Source organism: Pongo pygmaeus, chromosome 16, assembly GCF_028885625.2.
Source record: "Pongo pygmaeus isolate AG05252 chromosome 16, NHGRI_mPonPyg2-v2.0_pri, whole genome shotgun sequence".
In the NCBI taxonomy this organism is placed as follows: Eukaryota; Metazoa; Chordata; class Mammalia; order Primates; family Hominidae; genus Pongo; species Pongo pygmaeus.
Window position 1 is genome coordinate 27,088,683 of NC_072389.2, and position 23,604 is coordinate 27,112,286.

The 23,604-nt window shown below is 42.8% G+C and overlaps 1 protein-coding gene across 6 annotated transcripts in view; it reads left to right on the plus strand.

The window, feature by feature from the left end:
* The first annotated feature begins 2,471 nt into the window (after window positions 1–2,471).
* The window catches only part of HERC2 (HECT and RLD domain containing E3 ubiquitin protein ligase 2), a 212,756-nt gene continuing 191,623 nt past the window's right edge, over window positions 2,472–23,604 (plus strand). For 4 of the 6 annotated variants that reach the window (XM_063653300.1, XM_063653303.1, XM_063653301.1 and 1 more), the window contains exons 1-3: window positions 2,489–2,598; window positions 3,209–3,311; window positions 15,685–15,786. In XM_063653300.1, coding sequence (XP_063509370.1) covers window positions 3,240–3,311; window positions 15,685–15,786 — 174 coding nt within the window. In that variant the 5' untranslated portion in view covers window positions 2,489–2,598; window positions 3,209–3,239. Of the gene's footprint in view, window positions 2,599–3,208; window positions 3,312–15,684; window positions 15,787–23,604 lie in introns of all 6 variants that reach the window. The other 2 variants (XM_054452280.2, XM_063653302.1) reach the window with 1 other exon arrangement.

The window sequence follows — 23,604 nt, forward strand, 5'->3', positions numbered from 1 at the left end:
GGTAGCAGTGAGCCAAGATCGCACGATTGCACTCCAGCCTGGGCAACAAGAGTGAAACTCCATCTCAAAAAATAATAATAATAAAAAAAAGGATGTCCTTTTTTGTCTCTCAACCCCGTTTTTTATTTTTTTTATTTTCAGACGGGGTCTCGCTCTGTTGCCCAGGGTGTAGTGCAGGGGCCCGATCTTAGCTCACTGCAGCCTCAATTTCTCTGGCTCACATGATCCTCCCACCTCAGCCTCCCAAATAGCTGGGACCACAGGTGGATACCACCATGCCCGCCTAATTTTTGTATTTTTTGTAGAGATGGGATTATGCCATGTTGCTCAGGCTGATCTCTACCTTCTGGGCTCAAGTATCTCTCTGCCTCCACCTTCCAAAGTGCTGGGATTATAGGCGTGAGCTACCATGCCCAGCCCTGCTTTAATTTAAAGTGTATTACATTTGATATTAGTACAGCCCCTTCAGCTCTTTTTTGGTTACTATTTTAATTGTATCTTTGTATCCTTTTACTTTCAATCTGTTTCTGTATTTAAAATGTTTATCTTGTAGATAGCACATTGGTGGATCATATTTTGTTCTTTAATCCTTTCAGCCAGTCTGCTTTTCTTTCTTTCTTTTTTTGAGACAGAGTTTTGCTTTTGTCACCCAGGCTGGAGTGTTATGGTGCGATCTCAGCTCACTGCAACCTCTGCCTCCTGGGTTCAAGGGATTCTCCAGCCTCAGCCTCCTGAGTAGCTGGGATTACAGGTGCGTGCCATCAGGTCTGGCTAATTTTTGTATTTTTAGTAGAGACACGGGTTTCTTCATGTTAGTCAGGCTGGTCTTGAACTCCTGACCTCAGGTGATCCACCGCCTTGGACTCCCAAAGTGCTGGGATTACAGGCGTAAACCACCACGCCCGGCCAAAGTGGTGGATTTTTTTTCTCAGAAAAATCTATTCCATTCTTTTTCCAGAAACCAAATTTGTACAAGTTAACTAAAATAAATATTTATACTCTAACTTTTTTGTTCTGAGGTTTTACTGAGTTTTTAGAATTTTATCTTTACATGTTTAGAAAAATTAGAAAATATAGATAAAACATAACCAAGAAAATAATAACATCTTTCCTTCTGTTCAAAGTTCATTACTATTAGCCGAGTTCAGTGACTCACACCCGTAATCCCAGCATTTTGGGAGACTGAGGTGGGCGGATCACTTGAGCCCAGGAGTTCGAGACCAGCCTGGGCAACATGGCAAAACCCTGTCTACAAAAAATACAAAAATTAGCCAGGCGTGGTTGCATGTGCCTGCAGTCCCAGCTACTGGCAAGGCTGAGGTGGAGAACCACCTGAACACGGTAAGTCAAGGCTGCAGTGGCGCAGCCTCTGTCCCCCAGGCTGGAGTGCAGTGGTGCAATCTCGGCTCACTGCAACCTCTGCCTCCCGGGTTCAAGCGATTCTCCTGCCTCAGCCTCCCAAGTAGCTGGGATTACAGGCGCGCGCCCACCACACCTCGCTAATCTTTGTATTTTCAGTAGAGGAGGGGTCTCACCATGTTGGCCAGGCTGGTTTTGAACTCCTGACCTCAAATGATCCACTTGCTCCGGCCTCCCAAAGTGCTGGGATTACAGGCGTGAGCCACCACTCCCGGCCGGTAGTTTTCTTTCTTAGAGGCAGGATCTTACTCTGTCGCCTGGGCTGGAGTGCAGTGGCACGATCTCAGTTCACTGTAGCATTGATCTCCCAGGCTCAGGCGATTCTCCTGTCTCAGCCTCCCGAGCAGCTGGGATCACAGGTGTGTGCCACCACACCTGGCTAATTGTTAAATTTTTTTATTTTTATTTTTTAGAGATGGAGTCTTGCTATGTTGCCTAGTCTGGCAACATGGGATCCTCCAACTCATGGCTTTGAGGGATCCTCCCGCTTCGGCCTCCCAAAGCGCTGAGAATTACACACCTGAGCCACTATGCCCGGCCTATACTGTTTTATATTTCTTCAATTTTATTTTGTGGTCGCTGGAGATCTGTTTCCTTCTTTGATTCCCCGCACCGTGCTTCTACAGCTGCTCCATGTAATCTGCTCAAGACTTCTGCTGCATTCAGTTCAACACAGAGGAAGGAAGCTCTTAGGCCCGAGTCAGCCAACCAGACAAAGATCTGTTCTCATACCCAGGGGAGCTGGTCTCGCCACTCGACCCGCGCCCTGGATAGCTCCAGTTTGTGTGAGCGCGACCACCCGCAGCCGCGTGATTAAGAGCGCTCCGGGCCAAGCAGTCTCCGTGGGAGTGAGGGCGTGCGTGCGTGCGGCGGAAATCCCGCCTTCCGGCTCCCGCTGTTGGCCTTGGCCGCGGCCAGGGCGCTCCAAGTAGGAAGATAAGCGGGATTGCTGGAAGCGGGAGAGTCGGGAGGAGCAGCGAAGGGCTCCTCTTCCCCATTGGCTGCGCCCGCGGAGCAGCCTCGTTGCGATTGGCCGTACGCGGAGGGCGGCTGTCCCGCGTCGGCCCGCCCCTCGGGCCGCGAGAGGCGCCGGGATCGCAGGCGCCGGCTGAGCAAGCGGCTCCTGGGAGGCTGCGTCCGGACGCCCGCAGGGCGAGGCGGCCGGGCCCTGCGCTTCAGGTCCTGGCCTGGGGCACCTGGGCGGCCGGTGGCGGGGGCGGTGCGGGCGCGGGGCTGGCGGGCGGCGGAGCACGGAGGCGGGCGTGGGCGCGGCGGCCGCACCGCGGCCTGCGCCGACCGCCCGCGGCGCAGCCTCGGGCCTCTCTCCATCTCTGAAGTGGTGGCGGCTGTGGGTTTTTCTGCAGGCGATCCTTTTGAGTGATTTGTTTCACGCACGCGCCCTGCTGTGGGGTAAAGCGGCAGATTCATGCTGCTGTCATTTGTCGTTAAAACGATGGGCTCCCTGTCGTGTGTGTGTACCTTTTCGATTTGAGGGCAGGGGGATGACATTGTGACTTGGCTTCCTGTGACCGTCCAGTCTCAAGGTCTGGTCAGCGTGGTGCAGAAACTCGGCACACCCTGCCTACCTTGGAAGGAGGATTTCCCTTCCCCACCTCCCTCTCCCTCCATCTCTTCCCTATTTCCCTCTCCCCCCTTCACTCACCTCCCCAGCTCTTCTCTCCCCCCTTTCTGTTCTCTCTCTTTTTCCTTTTCTGCATTAAACCTTTCGGGAGTGTCTTTGTAAACGATTAAAAAGCGTTAGGTCTTCAACATATGTGTTTACTTGCAGGCCTGAGACCTGGTAGGAAGCTGGAGAAAAGATGCCCTCTGAATCTTTCTGTTTGGCTGCCCAGGCTCGCCTTGACTCCAAATGGTTGAAAACAGATATACAGGTGGGGTTTGACATGTGTTTTTGTTGGTGTGTTTCTGCTTCCATGTTTAAATTTCTCGTGTAAGGCTTTTTTAAGGGTATGTAAAGGGAAGTCAGTTGTATCTTGCTTAATTAGAGGGGCAGGTTTATTTCTTGTAACTTAAAATGTAACAGTTTTTATGGCTGTTTTTGTAGATTGTGCACGGCTGCCTTTTAATTAGTTTCTTGCAAGTGCACGAAACTTGAGATCTATGAATAGGCAAAATTTTTTTCCTATTATTACTGGTTAAGAAATCTGCCACACTCCTAACCATATCATGGTGACTGTTGTTTTTTACTGATAGTTTTTGAGCTGTTGAGTTAACTGTGGAGGGGAAAATTGGAGAAGTAAGTTGCAGTAATTATGGCCTATAGAAACTCACTCATTTTATGAGGTCTTGTGTTTGTGTTTCTGGAGAGACAAGAGTTAGTTCAGTTGAGCTGTTTGCTTTGTATTTGTAACTCCTTGTTAAGAGGAGTGCTCAGATTTTCGCATCAAGAATGTGAGGAAACAGTGTTGGCCTTAGATCCTAATTTTTTGATTTAATGAGATAATTGCAAGCTTGTCAGGACATTATTAAATAAATACTAACAGTAATATTTCGATAGTTCTTTACACCCAATCTACTTTTATTTGGAAATGGCTTGGAAAAACTACTTTTGGAACTCCTTATCAGCAGCAAAAAGAAGTGTTTGAAATATTTTGTGTGTGTCTGTGTATTTTCCTACTCCCTAAGGTTAACCATTTTAAGTATTAAGTAATCTGCCTTGACTGTTCATCAAAAGTGGTGTAGGCTGTTAAGCAGTAGTTGATCATGGATACTTACACTGAAGTGTTATTGCCCTTTCCTAATTTTTCTTTTTCTTTTTAAATAGGTATTGAGTGTTGGTAGATATGAGAGTCCAGTGTTTAGAACTGTGTTGTGTGGCCGGACGCACTGGCTCACGCCTATAATCCTGGCAGTTTGGGAGGCCGAGGCAGGTGGATGCCCTGAGGTCAGGAGTTGGAGACCAGCCTGACCAACATGGTGAAACCCCGTCTCTACTAAAAATACAAAATTAGCCAGGTGTGGTGGTATATGCCTGTAATCCCAGCTACTCGGGAGGCTGAGGCAGGAGAATCGCTTGAACCCGTGAGGCGGAGGTTGCAGTGGGTCAGGATCACGCCATTGCACTCCAGCCTGGGCAATGAGAGCAAAACTGTTTCAAAAAAAAAAAAAAAAAAAGCTGTTGTGGATGATGGGATTGTTATTCATAGTGTAATGTTACATAAGACAGAGCACAGAGAATTGGGTCAAGAATTGGTGTAGTTACTCTTTGGGTTTGTTTCTCTTTAAACATGTCCTTTGATTTAGCTATAATGGTCTGTTTTGTCATTTTAAGTGGATGGGAGAGGTGAGAGATGAGTTCTTTCATATTTCTGAAATCCTGAGATTCAGGCAAAGTTTTAATAATTGTTTTTGTATTAGTGTTTATGTATTTTGAGAAACTTTTTGGAGTAAAAGACTTTACGTAATGAAGTTTTTTTCTTAATAATTGTAATTTAATAACTGCTAAACATGAGTTCTAGTGTCTTGATCTAAAACCAGTTTAATGCTGAAGTGAGTTCCTGTGATGGGTTAGGCAGATAAACATACAGTGAAGCACCATTTATGTCTTAGAGGGCCTGTTGTTTTGATTTATTAAGTTTAATACGCAGTACTTGGCCCTTGTTACACATTTCCGATATGATTAGAAAGTCTTTTTTTTTTTTTGAGACGCAGTCTTCTTCTGTCGCCCAGGCTGGCGTGCAGTGGCTCAATCTTGGCTCACTGCAACTTCCGCCTCCCGAATTCAAGTGATTCTCCCACCTCAGCCTTCCGAGTAGCTGGGATTACAAGTGTGTGGCACCATGCATGCCCGACTAATTTTTGTATTTTTAGTAGAGACGGGGTTTCATTATGTTGGCCCGGCTGGTGTCCTGACCTCAAAGCGATCTGCCTGCCTTGGCCTCCGAAATTGCTGGGATTACAGGCATGAGCCACTGCACCTGGCCGAAAAAGAAAGTCATCTAAATTCCTCCTAGGAGTAAGGGAAATAACTAGGTTTTGGATAGTGTGCACCAGAGGAAAAATGTGTTACAGGTCTAAGTAGCATGAAAAAAGCGATTGCTAACCTTTGTTTTATGTTCCACCAGCATTGCTTGTTAAACGCAAGGAATGAATGGTTTTGTTTTACCCTAAGGAATAAGACATGGTTTCCCTCTTTGGGGAGCTTCCCTGTATATAGGAATTGCAGATGGAAGCCTTGTGCTCTCAGGTTTTACCCTTATCTTGTTGAGGATGGCTCTCCCAGCTGGAGTGGGAAGCGCTCCACTGCTTGAGACTTTGTATTGGAAACAGAATTGACACCTGGGTAATGAATAATACGTGGGATAGGAAGATGTTTCTTAGCCATAGGATTTAACAGATCTGTTTTCCACAGCTATTTTTGTTTGAAATGCCCTTAAAAGTTTTAGTAACTTTAGAAAGGAAGAGTTTTTGGAGTGTGAAAACTTTTAATGCTTGTGTGTTATAGAGATCACTTATCATCGACTTCTTCATCATAGACATTATTTGGATACGTCAGGCCCAGGACCCTACATCCAGCAACCTGTAACGCAGGGCTCATTTTATGCCAGGCATATATATCTGGTTATTACATATAAACAGTTTAATTGTTCAACACTTTTTTTTTTTGTTTTTGAGATAGAGTCTCACTCTGTCTTCCAGGCTGGAGTGCAGTGGTGCCATCTTGGCTCACTGCAAGCTGTGCCTCCTGCCTCATGCCATTTTCCTGCCTCAGCCTCCCGAGTAGCTGGGACTACAGGCGTCCGCCACCACGCCTGGCTAATTTTGTGTACTTTTAGTAGAGACAGGGTTCCACCATGTGGGCCAGGCTGGTTTTGAACTTCTGACCTCAAGTGATCCACCCGCCTCGGCCTCCCAAAGTGCTGGGATTACAGGCATGAGCCACCGCACCCGGCCTGTTCAACACTCGTTTCTGCTTGGTGTGTGGAGTTATTGAATCACCATGTTTTCCTTCACTGCTCTCATGAAGAGTAATACATTACAGAGCTAAGAGGTGTCAGTCACATCACTTTTTATTTTTACAGTAAACGTATTTCTAATCTGATGTGATTGGTAGTTTTTTAGCAAACCAAAAAGTCAGTTAAGCAAAGGAACCATAAAAAATAGTACATGATACCTTAAAAGCTTTTTATTCTGAAAACACATGCCTGTTCGCCAGTTTTCTTGTAAGGTAAAGGCGCATGTCTTTGAGCATAGGTCCAGAATGGAGTTGTCCTGCCCCTTCTTGCATAAGCTGCACTCAGATGAATTTCCTACAGTTTCTATTTTTGGGTTCTTTTTTAAGTGGCACATGAAATTAGATATGCATGAAGCAATTTTTTTAAAAACTTTTTATTTTGAGATAATAATAGACTCAGGAAGTTGTAAAGAAACTAGAGAGGTCGTTGTATATTTGCGCATACTGCCCCAGAGGTTACATTTTATGTAACTATAATAGAGTATAAAAACCCAGAAATTGAAGTTGGTACAATGTGTGTGCATAGTTCTGTGCCATTCTATCACGTCTATAAATATAACTACTATTACAATTCCTATGCAGGACTGTTTCATCACTACAAAGATCTCTCTCCTGCCTCTCTTGTGCCACCATCTCTAACTCCTGCCAACCACTAATCTGTTCTCCATCTCTATAATTTTGTTACTGTGAGATTACCATGTGATATGTAACCTTCGGAAATGATTTTCTTTACTCAGCATAATGCCCTCAGGTCCGTCAAGGTTTGTTGAGTGTATCAGTAGCTAAACTGGGACCATTTATTTGTCTCTTCATCTAATCAATTAAAAATGACTATGCATAAATGTAAGCTTTTAGAGTTAAACTTATTGTATATAAATATTGTCACTTTGGCTGGGCGCGGTGGCTCACTCCTGTAATCCCAGCACTTTGGGAGGCCGAGGAGGGTGGATCACTTGAGGTCAGGAGTTCAAAACCAGCCTGGCCCACATGGTGAAACCCTGTCTCTACTGAAAATACAAAACAGCCAGGCATGGTGGTGTGCGCTTGTAATCCCAGCTACTTGGGAGGTTGAGGCAGGAGAACTGCTTGAACCCAGGAGATGGAGGTTGCAGTGAGCCGAGATCATGCCATTGCACTCCAGCCTGGCCAACACAGCAAGACTCCGTCTCAAAAAAAAAAAAATTGTCACTTAATTCTTAGAAATATCAGTAGATGGCCGGGTGTGGTGGCTCAGCCTGTAATCCTAGCAGTTTGGGAGGCTGAGGTGGGTGGATCATGAGGTCAGGAGATCGAGGTCATCCTGGCCAACATGGTGAAACCCCATCTCTACTAAAAATACAAAAATTAGCTGGGCGTGGTGGCACGTGCCTGTAGTCCCAGCTACTCCGGAGGCTGAGGCAGGAGAATTGCTTGAACCCAGGAGGCGAAGGTTGTAGTGAGCCAAGATCGTGCCACTGGACTCCAGCCTGGCGAGAGGGCGAGAATCCGTCCCAGAAAAAAATAAAAAAGATCAGTAGATAAAAAAAGTATAAACATGAATATCTTGATAAATTCTGTTCTCAGGCTTTCAGGTTCATAATCCAGTTGATAGATGACATGTAGAAATAGAAGAATTTGTAAATATAGGAATCTTCATTGATGTTTTTAGGACTAGATTCTAAGGGTGCTCTTTACCTCTAATATCCAAATACGCTGCCTCAATAGAACAATTTTTGTTTTCAAAACTCCATGATAAAAAAGATGTAGTAACCCTGTATATGACATTTGGCAGGTTAATTGAGAGCATTTTGCAGCAAAAAAAAAAATAGTCTTTTGTAGAGACAGGGTCTTGCTTTGTTGTCCAGGCTGGTCTAGAACTCCTGCATTCAAGTGATCCTCCTGCCTTGGCCTCCCAAAGTGCTGTGATTACATGTGTGAGCCACTGTGCCTGGCCTGGTGTTTTAAAGAACTAACTTTTAACTTTGGTTCTTGGAAAAGACTAGTAATACTAGTTATTAAAAAAAAAAAAAAAAAAGGAAAAGGGTTTAGCCATAGGACTTTGATGACAATTCCTTTTTTTTTTTTTGAGACATTAGAGTCTCACTCTGTTGCCCAGGTTAGAGTACAGTGGCAGTATCTCAGCTCACTGCAACCTCCACCTCCCAGGTTCCAGCCATTCTCGTGCCTCAGCCTCCTAAGTGGCTGCAATTACAAGTGTGCACCACCACACCCAGAAGATTTTTTATATTTTTAGTAGAGAGGGGGTTTCACCATGTTGCCCAGGCTGGTCTTGAACTCCTGAGCTCAGGCAGTCCACCTGCCTTGGCCTCCCAGAGTGCTGGGATTACAGCAGTGAGCCACTGAGCCCAGCAGATGACAATTCTTTATGAAGAAGAAATTGAGTAACTGTTTAAGGCACTCAAGAAAAGAAAATGTGAGTAAAGTATTTTTTGTTCCAGCAAAACCAACTTTTCAGATGAAAAACACACAAACTTATCAATGAGCTGTAACTTTGGAAGTATTGTTCTCATGAGCCCTTCCTTAGGAATGGAGTGGAGAAAGATCTTTGGACAACTGGATGACTGTAGATCAACCTGCAACTGATGATGGGCGTGAAACAGTTATTTGTTAAACCTAGACTGCATGAGTGTTAAGGGAGAGAGCATGGCATAGCTATGTGCTTAGACATTGTAGATTATGGTTGTGACTGTTACGCAGTGTTTCTTTTGTTAATCTCATCCATCACAATTTTCACTTTTGTATTTTCATTTCTAGAGATTCCATTTGAGTCCTTTTTATATCTTCTGTTTCACTCCTTATAACATTTCATGCTTTCCTTCTATTAGCATAGGGAGCATTTCTGTAAGAGAGCTTTTAATGTCCTTGTCTGTGAATTCCGTAATCTCTGATCACTTCTAGATCCATCTCTGTTGATTGATTCTGTCATTTCTATTGATTGATTGCCCTAGTTATGGGAGCATGGTTGTATGCTTACTAATTTTTGATTGACTTCTAGGCATTAATTTTATGTTCTGTGCAGGATTTTATTTTATTTTTTTAAAGAGCCTTAGTTTTGTTCTGCCATACATGTAAGTTACATGGGGTCAGTTTGATCTTTTCAAAGCTTGATTCTGAGGTTTGTTAGGGCTGATCAACACGGCCTTTACTCTTGGGCTCATTTATCCATACTACGAAGGCAATACTCTTCTCAGGACTCCACCTGATGCTTGGTGTATGAGAAGATCTTTCTGTCCTTCTTTGTGGAAACACAGGCTTTTCCCAGACTGTGCATCATGGTGATGCTGCTTATTACTTTCTAGTGCTTCTTTCCCCAGTATTCCGTAGTTTTCTTAACCTATGCTCAGAGCAGTACTCAGACAGATACTCAAGGGGCCCCTCCACTCATCGCTGGAGCTTGCTGTATTCTTGTCATTTGGCCTACGTACAGCTGATCTGTCTCCTGAACTCAGCAAGTCTTTGGGCTCTATTTCGGTTCCCCTTTCCTGTGCTGCAGCCTGGAAGCTGCTTCTGGGCAGTGTTTCCCTTCTCTCAGGGATCCCAGCTCTGGGCTGTCTGTTGTCCAGTTTTTGGTAACAGCTTTTCGGTATATTCTGTCCGTTTTCTAGTTGATTATAGCAAGGAAGTAATTTCTACAGAATTAATCCTTTATAGGTGGAGGAAGCACAGGCCTTCCCAATCTGTTTTTAATCAAATCCATTGAGTTTTAAATTTTACTATTATATTTTTCTATTCCAGAATTTCTATTTTTTAAAAATATCAACTTTATTGAGGTGTAATTATATTAAACACATCCCTTTAAAATGTTTAGTTTGAAATGTTTGACAGTTTCTTTAACTGCCACTTTAGGTACTTTTTTTCTAGTTTCAACTTCTGTGTTGAAATTGTTAATTTGATCTTTTTTTTTTTTTTGACATGGAGTCTCGCTGTGTCGCTTAGGCTGGAGTGCAGTGGCACAGTCTCAGCTCACTGCAACCTCCACCTCCTGGGTTCAAGTGATTCTCCTGCCTCAGCCTCCCGAGTAGCAGGGACTGCAGGTGCCCGCCACCACACCTGGGCTAATTTTTGTATTTTTAGTAGAGATGGGGTTTCATCAGATTGGCCAGGCTGGTCTTGAACTCCTGACCTCGTGATCCGCCTGCCTCGGCCTCCCAAAGTTCTGGGATTACAAGCATGAACGGTGCCTGGCTGTTAATAGGATCTTTTAATTGCTTGACCGTATTAAAGGTAGTTATTTTAAAAGTGTTTATAAACCTTGTCTGACCCCATAGATTCCTTAGCTGCCTGTGTCCCTCTTGGTTGACTCATGCCTGTGAGCTGCCCTTCGGCTCCAGTCTCTGCTGTGATGTCATGCAAGAGAGTTGGAGTATGGCTTCCTGACTGGCTACCAAGGAGCCAGTGACACAGCCTGGAAGGTGTGGTGAGCGTGGGTGTGAATTCCCTGTGGTATGAACATTCACCACTTTAGAAGGAGAGATGAGGGAACTCAGTGTTTTTATTCCTCCCTTTTTTCTTTCCTCCTTGGACTATTTTATGGTGTAGTTTCTTGCAAACCTTCTGGAAAAGCCACATATGCCTAGTGAATGTGCTGGCTGAACAATTGGTTGTATTTGCAGCTCATTGAGAAGAGATGGCACTAACATAGGGGTCAGCACATTTTTTCTGTAAAGCACCAGCTAGTAAATGTTTATGTGGGCCGTACGTGCTCTTTTATAACAACTCACCTTGGCCATTGTCCTGCGAGAAGCTGCCAAACGTGTGTGTGGCTATATTCCAGGAAAACTTTGTGGATACCGGAATTTGTATGTCATATAATTTTCATGTGTTGACATACGATTTTTTTTGTTTTTTCTGAGGGGGAATCTTGCTCTGTTGCCCAGGCTGGAGTGCAGTGGCGCGATCTTGGCTCACTGCAACCTCCACCTCCTGGGTTTAAGCAATTCTCCTGCCTCAGACTCTGGAGTAGCTGGGATTACAGGCATGTACCACCATGCCCGGCTAATTTTCTTTTTGTATTTTTAGTAGAGACGGGGTTTCACCATGTTGGCCAGGCTGGTCTTGAACTCCTGACCTCATGATCCGCCCTCCTCGGCCTCCTGAAGTCTGAGATTACAGGTGTGAGCCACCGTGCTTGGCTGACATACAATTCTTTTGATTATGTTGCAACCATTGACAAATATAAAATCATTCTTTTTTAATATATATTTTTCTTTTTTTAGGAAATTAAAGGAAATAAGAATGGCTCCTACATAGGCAGAGTAGGCTAAAATCACGCTTAGCTGACTGTGAAGTCATATACCACATACCGTTGCTTCATTGATCTCCTTGTCTCGCTTTCCCACTTCCCTCACCCCATTGACCCGAGCTGACATCTGCTGAGCAGAGTGTCAACACTTCAGTTCATTCCTCAGGCTCTTCTTTCATGACAGAAGTCTTTATATTTCTGTTTTCAGGATCCACTCTTGGTCTATTCTATTGACTTCTATTTTTTTTTCATTTTTCAATGATATGGTCTTGTATCTTTGTCATTATTATTTTTGCTTGAGTTCCAGATATTGTATATGCAATATTGTAGCAATAAATCGAGGCTCTGGGTAACAATATCTTCCTCCAGAGAGGATGTTCTAGGCAATCCTAGGTCACTGCAGTCCCGCTGGAAATTGAGAGAATGCGGAACTGGGCTGGTTTTCTGTGAAGGCTGGTCTACTTCTAACTCACCTGTATTTCTGGTGTGTGGCCCTTTGAGGTTCCAGCTCAGAGCATGGGGTCTGCCAGGCCTCTTTCTCCTGTATGAGGGCCCTGGGAGTCTCTCAGAAGCTCCATTTTGCTTCTCAGTCTCATCCCTGCTTGCTTAGGTGGTTCTCTGGGCCTCTTTCTTCCTCTCAGGGGTCTTAGGCTTTAGGAAGACCTCACTCCCTTTGCTTCTCAGATGTCTTCAAATCGACGTACTTAATGTTCCTGTCTAACCTTTTTAATTGTTCTAGGAACCTGTTCTTAACATTTTTTCATATGTTGTCCTACGTTCAGTAGGTGTTTAGTGTTTTTCTGTAGGTTTAAGAAAAAAAGCTGTATACCTTTACTCATCTGCAAATATTTGAAGATTACTTTTCTGTCAAATGGTAAGGACATGAAAAGGAAACATTTTCTAACCTATACGTTAATCAGATATTCATTTGTTATATTATTCAGTTTTGGATTTTATTGCCTGACTCTATAGTTCTGAAGGCACTTTAATAAATACCTTAACGGGCCGGGCGCAGTGGCTCACGCCTGTAATCCCAGGCCGAGGTGGGTGGATCACAAGGTCAGGAGATTGAGACCATCCTGGCTAACGTGGTGAAACCCCGCCTCTACTAAAAATAAACAAAAAATTAGCTGGGCGTTGTGGCGGGTGCCTGTAGTCCCAGCTACTTGGGAGGCTGAGGCAGGAGAATGGCATGAACCTGGGAGGCGGAGCTTGCAGTGAGCCGAGTTGGCACCACTGCACTCCAGCCTGGGCAACAGAGCGAGACTCCGTCTCAAAAAAAAAGAAAAAATGCCTTAATGGTTTGCTTGCCTAGTCCTGATTGGTATTAAAGTATTGGTGGCCTGCCTATGGGAGCGTGAAGGCTTGCCCTGGCTGCCGTGCTGCAGGTGTGGGTGCGTGTTATGGTGTTGGTGGGAAGTGAATAAGCCTTGGAGTTGGGGCCTCTTCCCAAATCCCACCTCTCACAGCCTCAGTGTTGTGTGGCCTTTGGTCAAGTCATTGAACCTCTGAGCTTCAGTTTACTAACTTATAAAAAGTGAGCCTGTTACTGCCTCTTTTGCTGGGGTCTTTTGATGATGAAAGTGCCTTTACTTGCCATGTGGTTTCAGAGGTGTAAGATAGGAATGTGAGATTGGAAAAGACTGGAAAAGAGTTCTCAGCCCAAATAACCTAATTAGAAGCTTCTGGGATCTGAACCAAAAAAGTCAAAAGTTGAAAACTTACTGGGCACGTTTAGTTAAGTCAGCTACTAATAAAAAGCTAATTGGAGACAGTTGTAGAAATAAATACTCTCACTTTACAAATGGAAAGTCCCATTCATTTTTTTCTTTTTCTTTCTTTCTTTTTTTTTTTTTTTTTTAATGAATAGGGTCTCTGTCACCCAGGTTGGAATGCTGTGGTGTGATCAGAGCTTTCTGTAACCTCAAACTCCTGGGCACAGGTGACCCTCCTGCTGTAGCCTCCCCAGTAGCTGGGATTACAGGCGCGTGCCATGCACTTGGGTAATTTTTACATTTCTGTAGAGACACGGTCTTACCATGTTGCCCAAGCTGATCTTGAACTCTTGGCCTCAAGCAGTTCTTCTGCCTTGGCTTCCCAAAGCTCTGGGATTACGGCGTGAGCCACCACGCCCTGCCTGTAGTCCTGTTCTTATCAGCGCCACGGCTGTCTTCCAGTTGTTCCCAGGCTGCTGCTTCCTCAGTCAGGATCCTGTACTGTCTGTGATCTGGAGTGCTCTTCTCCTGGGCTTCACTTTTGCTTGTTCACAGTCTAACTCTGTGGAGACCTCCTCCAGTGAGGCTTGCTTTATTGCCTTAGTAATGTTCCACCTTTAAGGTGCCCAAATTGTTTTCTGAATGGTGCTTACCACTTATTTGGGTCATCAGTTCCTAGGAGGCTTCCACAGTGCATGTCCTTCCAGGAGTCCAGTCTCCACCTTCCAAAAAAGAATTCCTTGTCACTCAGAAGGACAAGGTCTGGCCTATCCTCTTCCTTCCCAATGCTACTCAGGTAATCATTGAAAGGTGGTGGTAATTATTCTTGTTTCCATGTAAACTGGGCTTCCTCCTTGGCTTAGTCTTTAAATGTTTCATCTTTTGGCTTTTTTTTTTTTTAAATGGTACCTCTGTAACACCAGTGTTTCTCAATCTAGGCTGTACCGCAGAACACTGATGTGTGGAGCCCAGCCAGTCTGGGGCGATCTCAGAGTGCTTTCAGGGCTGGGCAAGAGGTCTCCCCTCTCTGCTTGGGTGTTGGCATCTTCTCCAGGACATCATCTATAGTCCATTTGTTGACTACTCCCAGATTTGAGTCTCTAGCCCTGAACACTCTGCTAAGATCTGGATCTATATTTACTGAGGGTTGGTGGAGTGGGGAGGAGCTCCATGTTTATGTTCAGTAGTTAGTGCAAATCTTAGTGGTTAAAACGGAACTAATTCTCATTCCTCTTCTGTTCCCTCCCTTATTTTCCCTTTCACATTTGATTTCACTTATGTGATTTGAAATAGTTTCTTTTTTTTTTTTTTTTTTTTTTAAAGTCAGGGTCTCACTCTGTTGCCCAGGCTGGAAGGCAGTGGCACCGTCACGGCTCACTGCAGCCTTAACCTCCCCAGGCTCAGGTGATCCTCCCACCTCAGTCCCCTGAGTAGTGAGACTACAGGTGCATACCACCATGCCTGGTTAATTTTTGTATTTTTTGTAGAGACTGGGTTTCACCATGTTGCTCCGGCTGGTCTCGAACTCTGGGGCTCAAGCAGTCTGCCCACCTTGGCCTCCTAAAGTGCTGGGATTACAGATGTGAGCCACCGTGCCCTGCCTGAAATAATCATAAAGACTGTACTTCCCTGTCTTGACTTTGACTCTCATCCTTTCTTTTTTGGACCCTTGGTAATAGCCTTTTTTTTTTTGTTTGAGATGCTGTCCCGCTGTGTCACCCAGGCTGGAGTGCAGTGGTGCGATCTCCGCTCACTGCAATGTCCGCCTCCCGGGTTCAAGCAATTCCCTTGCCTCAGCCTCCCAAGTAGCTGGGACTATAGGTGCGTGCCACCACACCTGGCTAATTTTTTGTATTTTTAGTAGAGATGGGGTTTCACTGTGTTAGCCAGGATGGCCTTGATCTCCTGACCTCATGAGCCGCCCGCTTCGGCCTCCCAAAGTGCTGGGATTACAGGCGTCAGCCACTGTGCCTGGCCAGTAATAGCTTCTTAATTCGTCTTCTCTGTTTCTGTTTTCTGAAACACTTTAAGACACAGGTCAAATGTTGTATTCCCTTGAGTGCCTAAAGATAGTCTGTAATTCCTGGAGAATGGCCCACATGGAGCTGTGAGTTCTGGCCACTGTTAGCCTCTTATCATGTGCACTGTGCTAGGGTTTGGACTGAACCCCAGTGCACGTATTCACTGCCCTCCTCTGACTGAATGAGTAGAAGAGTCAAACATTTCCATTCACTCGTTAAACTTCAGGGGCCCTGAATGCTTTTGGCTCACTTTTTAATTTGATTTTTTATATTAATTTTTTAAAATTAAATTTAAATTTTTTTTTTTGACAGGGTCTTGCTCTATTGCCCAGGCTGGAGTACAGTGGAGTGATCTCAACTTACTGCAGCCTCTACCTCCTGGTCTCAAGCAGTTCTCCCACTTCAGCCTCCCAAGTAGGTGGGAGTACAGGCGTGCCACCACCCCTAGCTAATTTTTTGTATTTTTGGTAGAGATGCGGTTTTGCCATGTTGTTCAGGCTGGTCTTGTACTCCTGAGCTCAAACAATTCACCTGCCTTGGCCTCCCAAGTGCTGGGATTACAGGTGTGAGCCACCATGCCCAGCCTTCTGGCTAATTTTACAATTTTTTTGTAGAGACAAGGTCTTGCTATGTTGCCTAGATTGGTTTTGAACTCTTGGGCACAAGTGATTCTCTTGCCTCAGTCTTCAAAGGTGCTGGGATTAGAGATGTGAGTCACTATACCTGGCCAGGGCTCACTTTTTAGGAAGGAGTTTACCTCTCCCCCACCAGCTGATATTTTTACCAAAAGTCATGTGTTTTGGTTCCAAGTATGTTTATGGCAGTTATCCTGTTAGTGATGTGAACAGAAAAAATAAGAGTGCTGAGAGAAAGCTGTTCCTTCTACAAAAACTGAAGGATACTGGCTTGGTTTCTGTCGCTACAAAACAAGTTACCAAACACAAATTTGGCAGCTTGTAACAACAAGCATTTACACTCTCACAGTTTCTGTGGGTCAGGAGTCTGGCCATAGCTTAGTTCTGTCCTCTACTTCAGGTGTCACAAGGCTGTAGTCAAGGTGTTGGCTAGGGCACACTGTCACCTGGAGCTCAGGTCCTCATTGGTAGAATTGGATCCATTGTGGTTGTGGGACTGAAACCCTGGGTCCTTGGAGGCTGCCCCTCCCCACAGGGAGTTCATTGGCTGCTTGCTTCTTCAAATTGGAGACCATCTCTTCAGGACGGTGCAGGGGGATGGAAAAAGGGAGAGGCAAATGGAAATCAAAAAAGAGCATAGTGGTTATATCAGACCAAATAGATTTCAAGACCAAAACTATAAAAGGAGACCAAAAAAGTCATTATGTAATGATAAAGGGGCCAATTCAGCAAGAGGCTATAACTATTATAAATACATGTGTATATTCACTCAACACTAGATCACCCAGATACATAAAACAAATATTACAGCAAAGGAGAGAGATAGGCCTTAATACATTAATAGACGGAGGCTTCAACACTCCACTTTCAGCATTGGACAGATCATCCAGACAAAATTAACAAAGAAACATCAAACTTAATCTGCACTGTAGACCAAATGGATTTAATAGATATTTCTAGAACATTTCATCTGATGGCTGCAGAATGTACATTGTTCTCTTTAGCACATGGATCATCCTCAAGGTTAGATCATATGTTAGGCCACAAAATAAGTCATTAAAAATTCAAACCTTGATACTAAAAGCAGACAAAGACACATCAAAGAAAGAATACTATGGGCCAATGTCTCTGATGAATATTGATGCAAATATCCTCAACAAAATACTAGCAAACCAAATTCAGCAATACGTTAGAAAGATCGTTCATCGTGGCCAAGTGGAGTTTATCCCTGGAGTACAAGGATGGTTCAACATATGCAGATCAATTGATGTGATACATCATGTCAACAGAAGGATAAAAACCATGTGATTATTTCAATTGATGCTGAAAAGGCATTTGATAAAATTCAACATCCTTTCATGATAAAATCTCTTAAAACTGGTTATGGAAGAAACATACCTCAACATAATAAAAGCCATGTATGACAGACCCACAACTAGTATCATACTGAATGGTGAAAAACTGAAAGCCTTTCCTCTAAGATCTGGAACATGACAAGGATGCTCAATGTGGCCACCGTTATTCAACATAGTACTGGAAGTTCTTGCTAGAGCAGTCAGATAAGAGAAAGAAATAAAAGGCCTCCACATTGGAAAGGAAGAAGTCAAATTATCCTTGTTTGCAGATGATATGATCTTGTATTTGGAAAAACCTAAAGACTCCACAAGAAAATGATTAGATCTGATAAATTCAGTACAGTTGCAGTATACAAAATCAACATACAAAAATCAGTAGCATTTCTGTGTGCCAACAGTAAACAATATGAAAAATAAATTACAAAAGTAATCTCATTTACAGTAGCCACACATGAAATTAAATACCTAGGAAGTAACCAAAGAAGATCATTACAAAGATCTCTGTAATGAAAACCCTAAAATGCTTCTGAAAGACATTAAAGAGGACACAAAAAATGGAAAAATACTTCATGGATTGGAAGAATCAATATTGTTAAAATGTCCATACTACCCAAAGCAATCTACCGATTCAGTGCAATCCCTAGCGAAATACCAATGACATTCTTCACAGAAACAGAAAAGAAAAAAATTCCTAAAATTCATTGTTGAACCACAAAAGACCCAGAATAGCCGAAGCTCTCGTAATTGAAAAGAAACAAACTGGAGGAATCAGATTACCTGACTTCAAATTATGCTAGAGAGCTATAGTAACCAAAACAGCATAGTACTAGCATAAAAAAAGACACACAGACCAACGGAACAGAATAGAGAATCCAGAAACAAATCCGCACATCTATGGTGAACTCATTTTCGACAAAGTTACCAAGAACATACAGTGCGGAAAAGACAGTCTCTTTAATAAATGGTGCTGGGAAAACTTGATATTCATATGCAGAAGAATGAAGCTAGATTCCTCTTTTGCCATATAAAAGTTAAAAAAAGTATGTTAAGTATCTTCTCTGATCATAATGGTCTATAACTAAAAATCGATAACGAGGAATTTTGGAAACTCCACCAACACATGGGAATTAAACAATATGCTCCTGAATGACCAACAGGTCAGTGAAGAAATTAAGAATGAAATTAAACTATTTCTTGAAACAAATGGCAATGGTAACCCAGCATACGAAACCTGTGGGATATAGTGAAAGCAGTACTAAGAGGAAAATTTATAACTCTAAGTGCCTAAGTCAAAAAAGTAGAAAAACTTCAAGTAAATAACCTCATGATACATCTTAAAGAACTAGAAAAGAAGGAGCTAACCAAACCCCTATTTTTAAGGACAGAAATAATAAAAATTAGAGCAGAAATAAAATGGAGTTGAAATGAAGAAAATAATACAAAAGATCAATGAAATGAAAAGTTGGTTTTTCTAAAAGATAAATGAAATTGACAAGCTTTCAGGCAGGCTAAGAGAAAAAGAAGACCCAAATAAATCAGAGGTGAAAAAGTAGGCATTACAACTGATATTGCAGAAACTCAAAGGGTCATTACAGACTATGAACAGCTATATGTCAATAAATTGGAAAACCTGGAAGAAATAGATAAGTTTGCACGCTGGGCATGGTGGCTCATGCCTGTAATCCCAGCACTTTGGGAGGCTGAGGCGGATGGATCACTTGAGGTCAGGAGTTCGAGACCAGTCTGGCCAACATGGTGAAACTCCATCTCTACTAAAAATACAAAAATTAACCAAATGTGGTGTTGCGTGCCTGTAATTCCAGCCACTTGGAAGGCTGAGGCATGAGAATCACTTGAGCCTGGGAGGTGGAGGTTGCAGTGAGCTGAGATCATGTTACTGCACTCCAGCCTGGGTGACAGAGTGAGACTGTGTCTTCAAAAAAAAAAAAAAAAGGAAAAAGAAATGGTAATTTCACAGGCACATACAGCCTTCCAAGTTTGAACCATGAAGAAATCCAGAACCTGAACGTACCAATAACAGGTAATGAGATTGAAACTGTAATAATAAAGTCTTCCAGCAAAGAAAAGCCCAGGACCCAGTGACTTCACTGCTGAATTTTACCAAACATTTAAAGAACTATTACCAATCCTAGTGAAACTATTCTGAAAAATAGAAGAGGAGGCAATACTTCCCAATATTACCGATACCAAAACCAGACAAAGACATAATCAAAAAAACAAAACAGGCCAGTATCCCAGATGAACATTGATGCAGAAATACCCAACAAAATACCAGCAAACCGAATTCAACAACACATTAAAAACATCATTCATCATGACCAAAGTGGGGTTTATCCCAGGGATGCCAGGATGGTTCACCATATCCAAATCAATCAGTTTGATACATCATATCAATAGAATGAAGGATAAAAAAACCATATGATCATTTAAATTCATGCCGAAAAGGCATTTGATAAAATTCAATATCCTTTCATGATAAAAACCCCAAAAAAACTGGTTATAGAAGGAACACACCTCAACGCAATAAAAGCCATATACAACTGACACACAGCTAGTATCATACTGAAAGGTGAAAAACTGAAAGCCTTTCCTCTAAGATATGGAACAAGACAAGGATGCCCACTGTCACCACTGTTATTCAGTATAATACTGGAAGCCCTTGCTAGAGGAGTCAGATAAGAGACAGAAAGGCCGGGTGCAGTGGCTCACACCTGTAATCCCAGCACTTTGGGAGGCTGAGGTGAGTGGATCACTTGAGGTCAGGAGTTTGAAGCCTGGCCAACATGGTGATACCCTATCTCTACTAAAAATATAAAAATTAGCTAGGCGTGGTGGCGGGTGTCTGTTGTCCCAGCTACTCGGGAGGCTGAGGCAGGGAAATCACTTGAACGCTGGAGGCGGAGATTGCAGTGAGCTGAGATTGTGCTGCTATATTCCAGCCTGGGCTACAGAGCAAGACTCCATCTCAGAAAAAAAAAAAAAGAAGAAATAAAGGGCATCAAAATTGGAAATGAAGATGCCAAGTTATTCTTCTTTGCAGATGATTGTTATATTTGGAAAAACCTAAAAACTCCACCAAAAAATGATTAGAACTGATAAATTCAGTGAAATTGCAGGATACCAAACTAACATACAAAAATCAGTAGCATTTCTCTCTCTTTTTTTTTTGAGATGGAGTCTCACTCTGTGGCCCAGGCTGGAAAGCAATGGCGCAATCTTGGCTCACTGCAACCTTTGCCTCCTGGGTTCAAGCGATCCTCCTGCCTTAGCCGCCTGAGTAGCTGGGATTACAGGCGCCTGCCACCAGGCCTGGCTAATTTTTGTATTTTTAGTAGAGACAGGGTTTCACCACATTGGCCAGGCTGGTCTTGAACTCCTGACCTCAGGTGATCCGCCTGCCTCAGCCTCCCAAAGTGCTGGGATTACAGGTATGAGCCACTGTGCCTGGCCAAATCAGTAGCATTTCTATATGTCAACAGTGAACAATATGAAAAATAAATAAAGAAAAATCATTCCATTTATAATAGCTACAAATAAAGTAAAATACGTAGGAATAAGCCTAACCCAAGAAGTGAAAAGATCTCTACCACAAAAACTGTAAAACATTGATGCAGAAAATTGAAGAAGACACACAAAACAGGAAAAGATACTCCGTGTTCATGGATTGGAAGAATAAATATTGTTAAAACGTCTGTACTACCCAAAGCAATCTACAGGTTCAATGTAATCCCTATCAAAATACCAGTGACATTCTTCACAGAAATAGAAAAAAAAAATCCTGAAATTTATGTGGAATTACAAAAGAGACAGAATAGCCAAAGCCATCCTGAGCAAAAACCAAAACTGGAGAAATTGCATTACCTGACTTAAAATTATACTACAATCACTTCCTAGTCTTTTTTGGCTTAGATCAAGTGCAAAGTTTACTAGAAAGGTATACCAAAACAGCATGGTACTGGTATAAAAACAGACACATAGACCAATGAAACAGAATAGAGAACCCAGAAACAGATCCATACATCTACAGTGAACTCACTTTGACAGAGGTGCCCGGAGGATACATGAGGGAAAGGATAGCCTCATTCATAAATGGTGCTGGGAAAATGGGACACCCATATGCAGAAAAGTGAAACTAGACTGCTATCTCTCACCATATACAGAAATCACATCAAAATGGAGTAAAGACTTAAACCTAAGACTTCAGACTATGAAAGTGCTAAAAGAAACATTGCACTGGGTAATGATTTCTTGAGTAATACTTCGTAAACACAGGCAACCAAAGCTAAAATGGACAAGTGGGATCACATCAAGTTAAAAAGCTGTGCAGCAAAGGAAACAATCAACGAAATGAAGAGACAACCCACAGAATGGGAGAAAATATTTGCAAACTACCCATCTGACAAGGAATTAATAACCAGAATATATAATTAGCTCAAGCAACTCTATAGGAAAAAAATCTAATAATCCAATAAAAATGGGCAAAAGATTTGAATAGACATTTCTCAAAAGAAGATATACAGATGACAGGCAGTATGAACAGGTGCTCAACATGGTTGATCATCAGAGAAATGCAAATCAAAACTACAATGAGATATTGTCTCACCCTAATTAAAATGGCTTATATCCAAAAGACAAGAACAAATGCTGGCAAGGATATAGAGAAAAGGGAACCCTTGTGCACTGTTGGTGGAAATGTAAATTAGCACAGCCATTATGGAGATTAGCTTGGAGGTTCCTCAAAAAACTAAAAATAGGACTGTCATGATTCAGCAATCCCACTGGTAGGTATATACCCAGAGAAAAGAATATCAGTATGTTGAAGAAATATGTACACTCTAATGTTTATTGCAGCACTATTCTCAATAGCCAAGATTTGGAAGGAACCTAAGTGTTCCTAGCAGATGAATGGATGAAGAAAATGTGGTATATATGCTCAATGGAGTACTATTCAGCCATAAAAAAGAATGGGATACTGTCGTTTGCAACAACATGGATAGAACTGGAGGTCATTATGTTAAGTCAGGAACAGAATGTCATGAGCCAGACCCAGAAAATCAAACTTTGCATGTTCTCACTTATTTGTAGGAGCTAAGCAAATGAAAGTAATTGAACTCATGGAGATAGAGTATCATGATGGTTATCAGATACTGGGAAGGATAAAGTGGGGGTGAAGTGCGGATGGTTAATGGGTATAAAAATGGAGTTAGATAGGGCTGGGCACAGTGGTTTACACCTGTAATCCCAGCTCTTTGGGAGGCCAAGGCAGGTGGATCATGAGGTCAAGAGACCCAGACCATCCTGGCCAACACGGTGAAACCCCATCTCTACCAAAAATACAAAAATTAGCTGAGTGTGGTGGTGTGAGCCTGTAGTCCCAGTTATTCAGGAGGCTGAGGCAGGAGAAACCCTTGAACCCGGAAGGCAAAGGTTGCAGTGAGCTGAGATTGCACCACTGCACTCCAGCCTAGTGCCAGAACGAGATCCGTCTCAAAAAAAAAAAAAAAAAGAGTTAGATAGAATATATAAAATCTAGTACTTGACAGCATTACAGGGTGACTACAGTCAATTTATTGTCCATTTAAAAATAACAAAGTATAATTGGATTGTTTGTAAAGTGACGGATAGATGCTTTAGGTATTGAGTACTCCATTTACTCTGATGTGATTATTACACATAGTATGCCTGTGTGAAAATGGCTCATGTAACCCATATATATATGTACATACAACTAGTGTGTATCCACAGAAGTTAAAAAAAAAAAAAAAAAGATGAGCAAACATCTGTGTCTCTTTTAATTAAAAATGGCTTTTTTTTTTTTTGCCAGACAAGGGAGCTTCTGTCGCATACGCAGTTTTCAGAATGGATGCCTTCCCCCAGTGTCTGAAATGCTCCCTTTTCCTGTTGTGGGAAGCCTTTTCTGACTCACAAATATTGACAAGCAAAGGTGTTTTTGATTTTGATGCTCACAGTTATTATAATTATTATAAATTTGGCCAGGAGTCCCTATCAGTCTTTGAACAGCTGTTTTTTTTTTTTTTTTTGAGATAAAGTTTTGCTCTGTCACCCAGGCTGGAGTGCAGTGGCACAGTTTCAGCCCACTGCAACCTCCACCTCCTGGGTTCAGGCTATTCTCCTGCCTCAGCCTCCCAAGTAGCTGGAATTATGGACGCCTGCCACCGTGCCCAACTAATTTTTGTATTTTTAGAAGAGGCGGGGTTTCA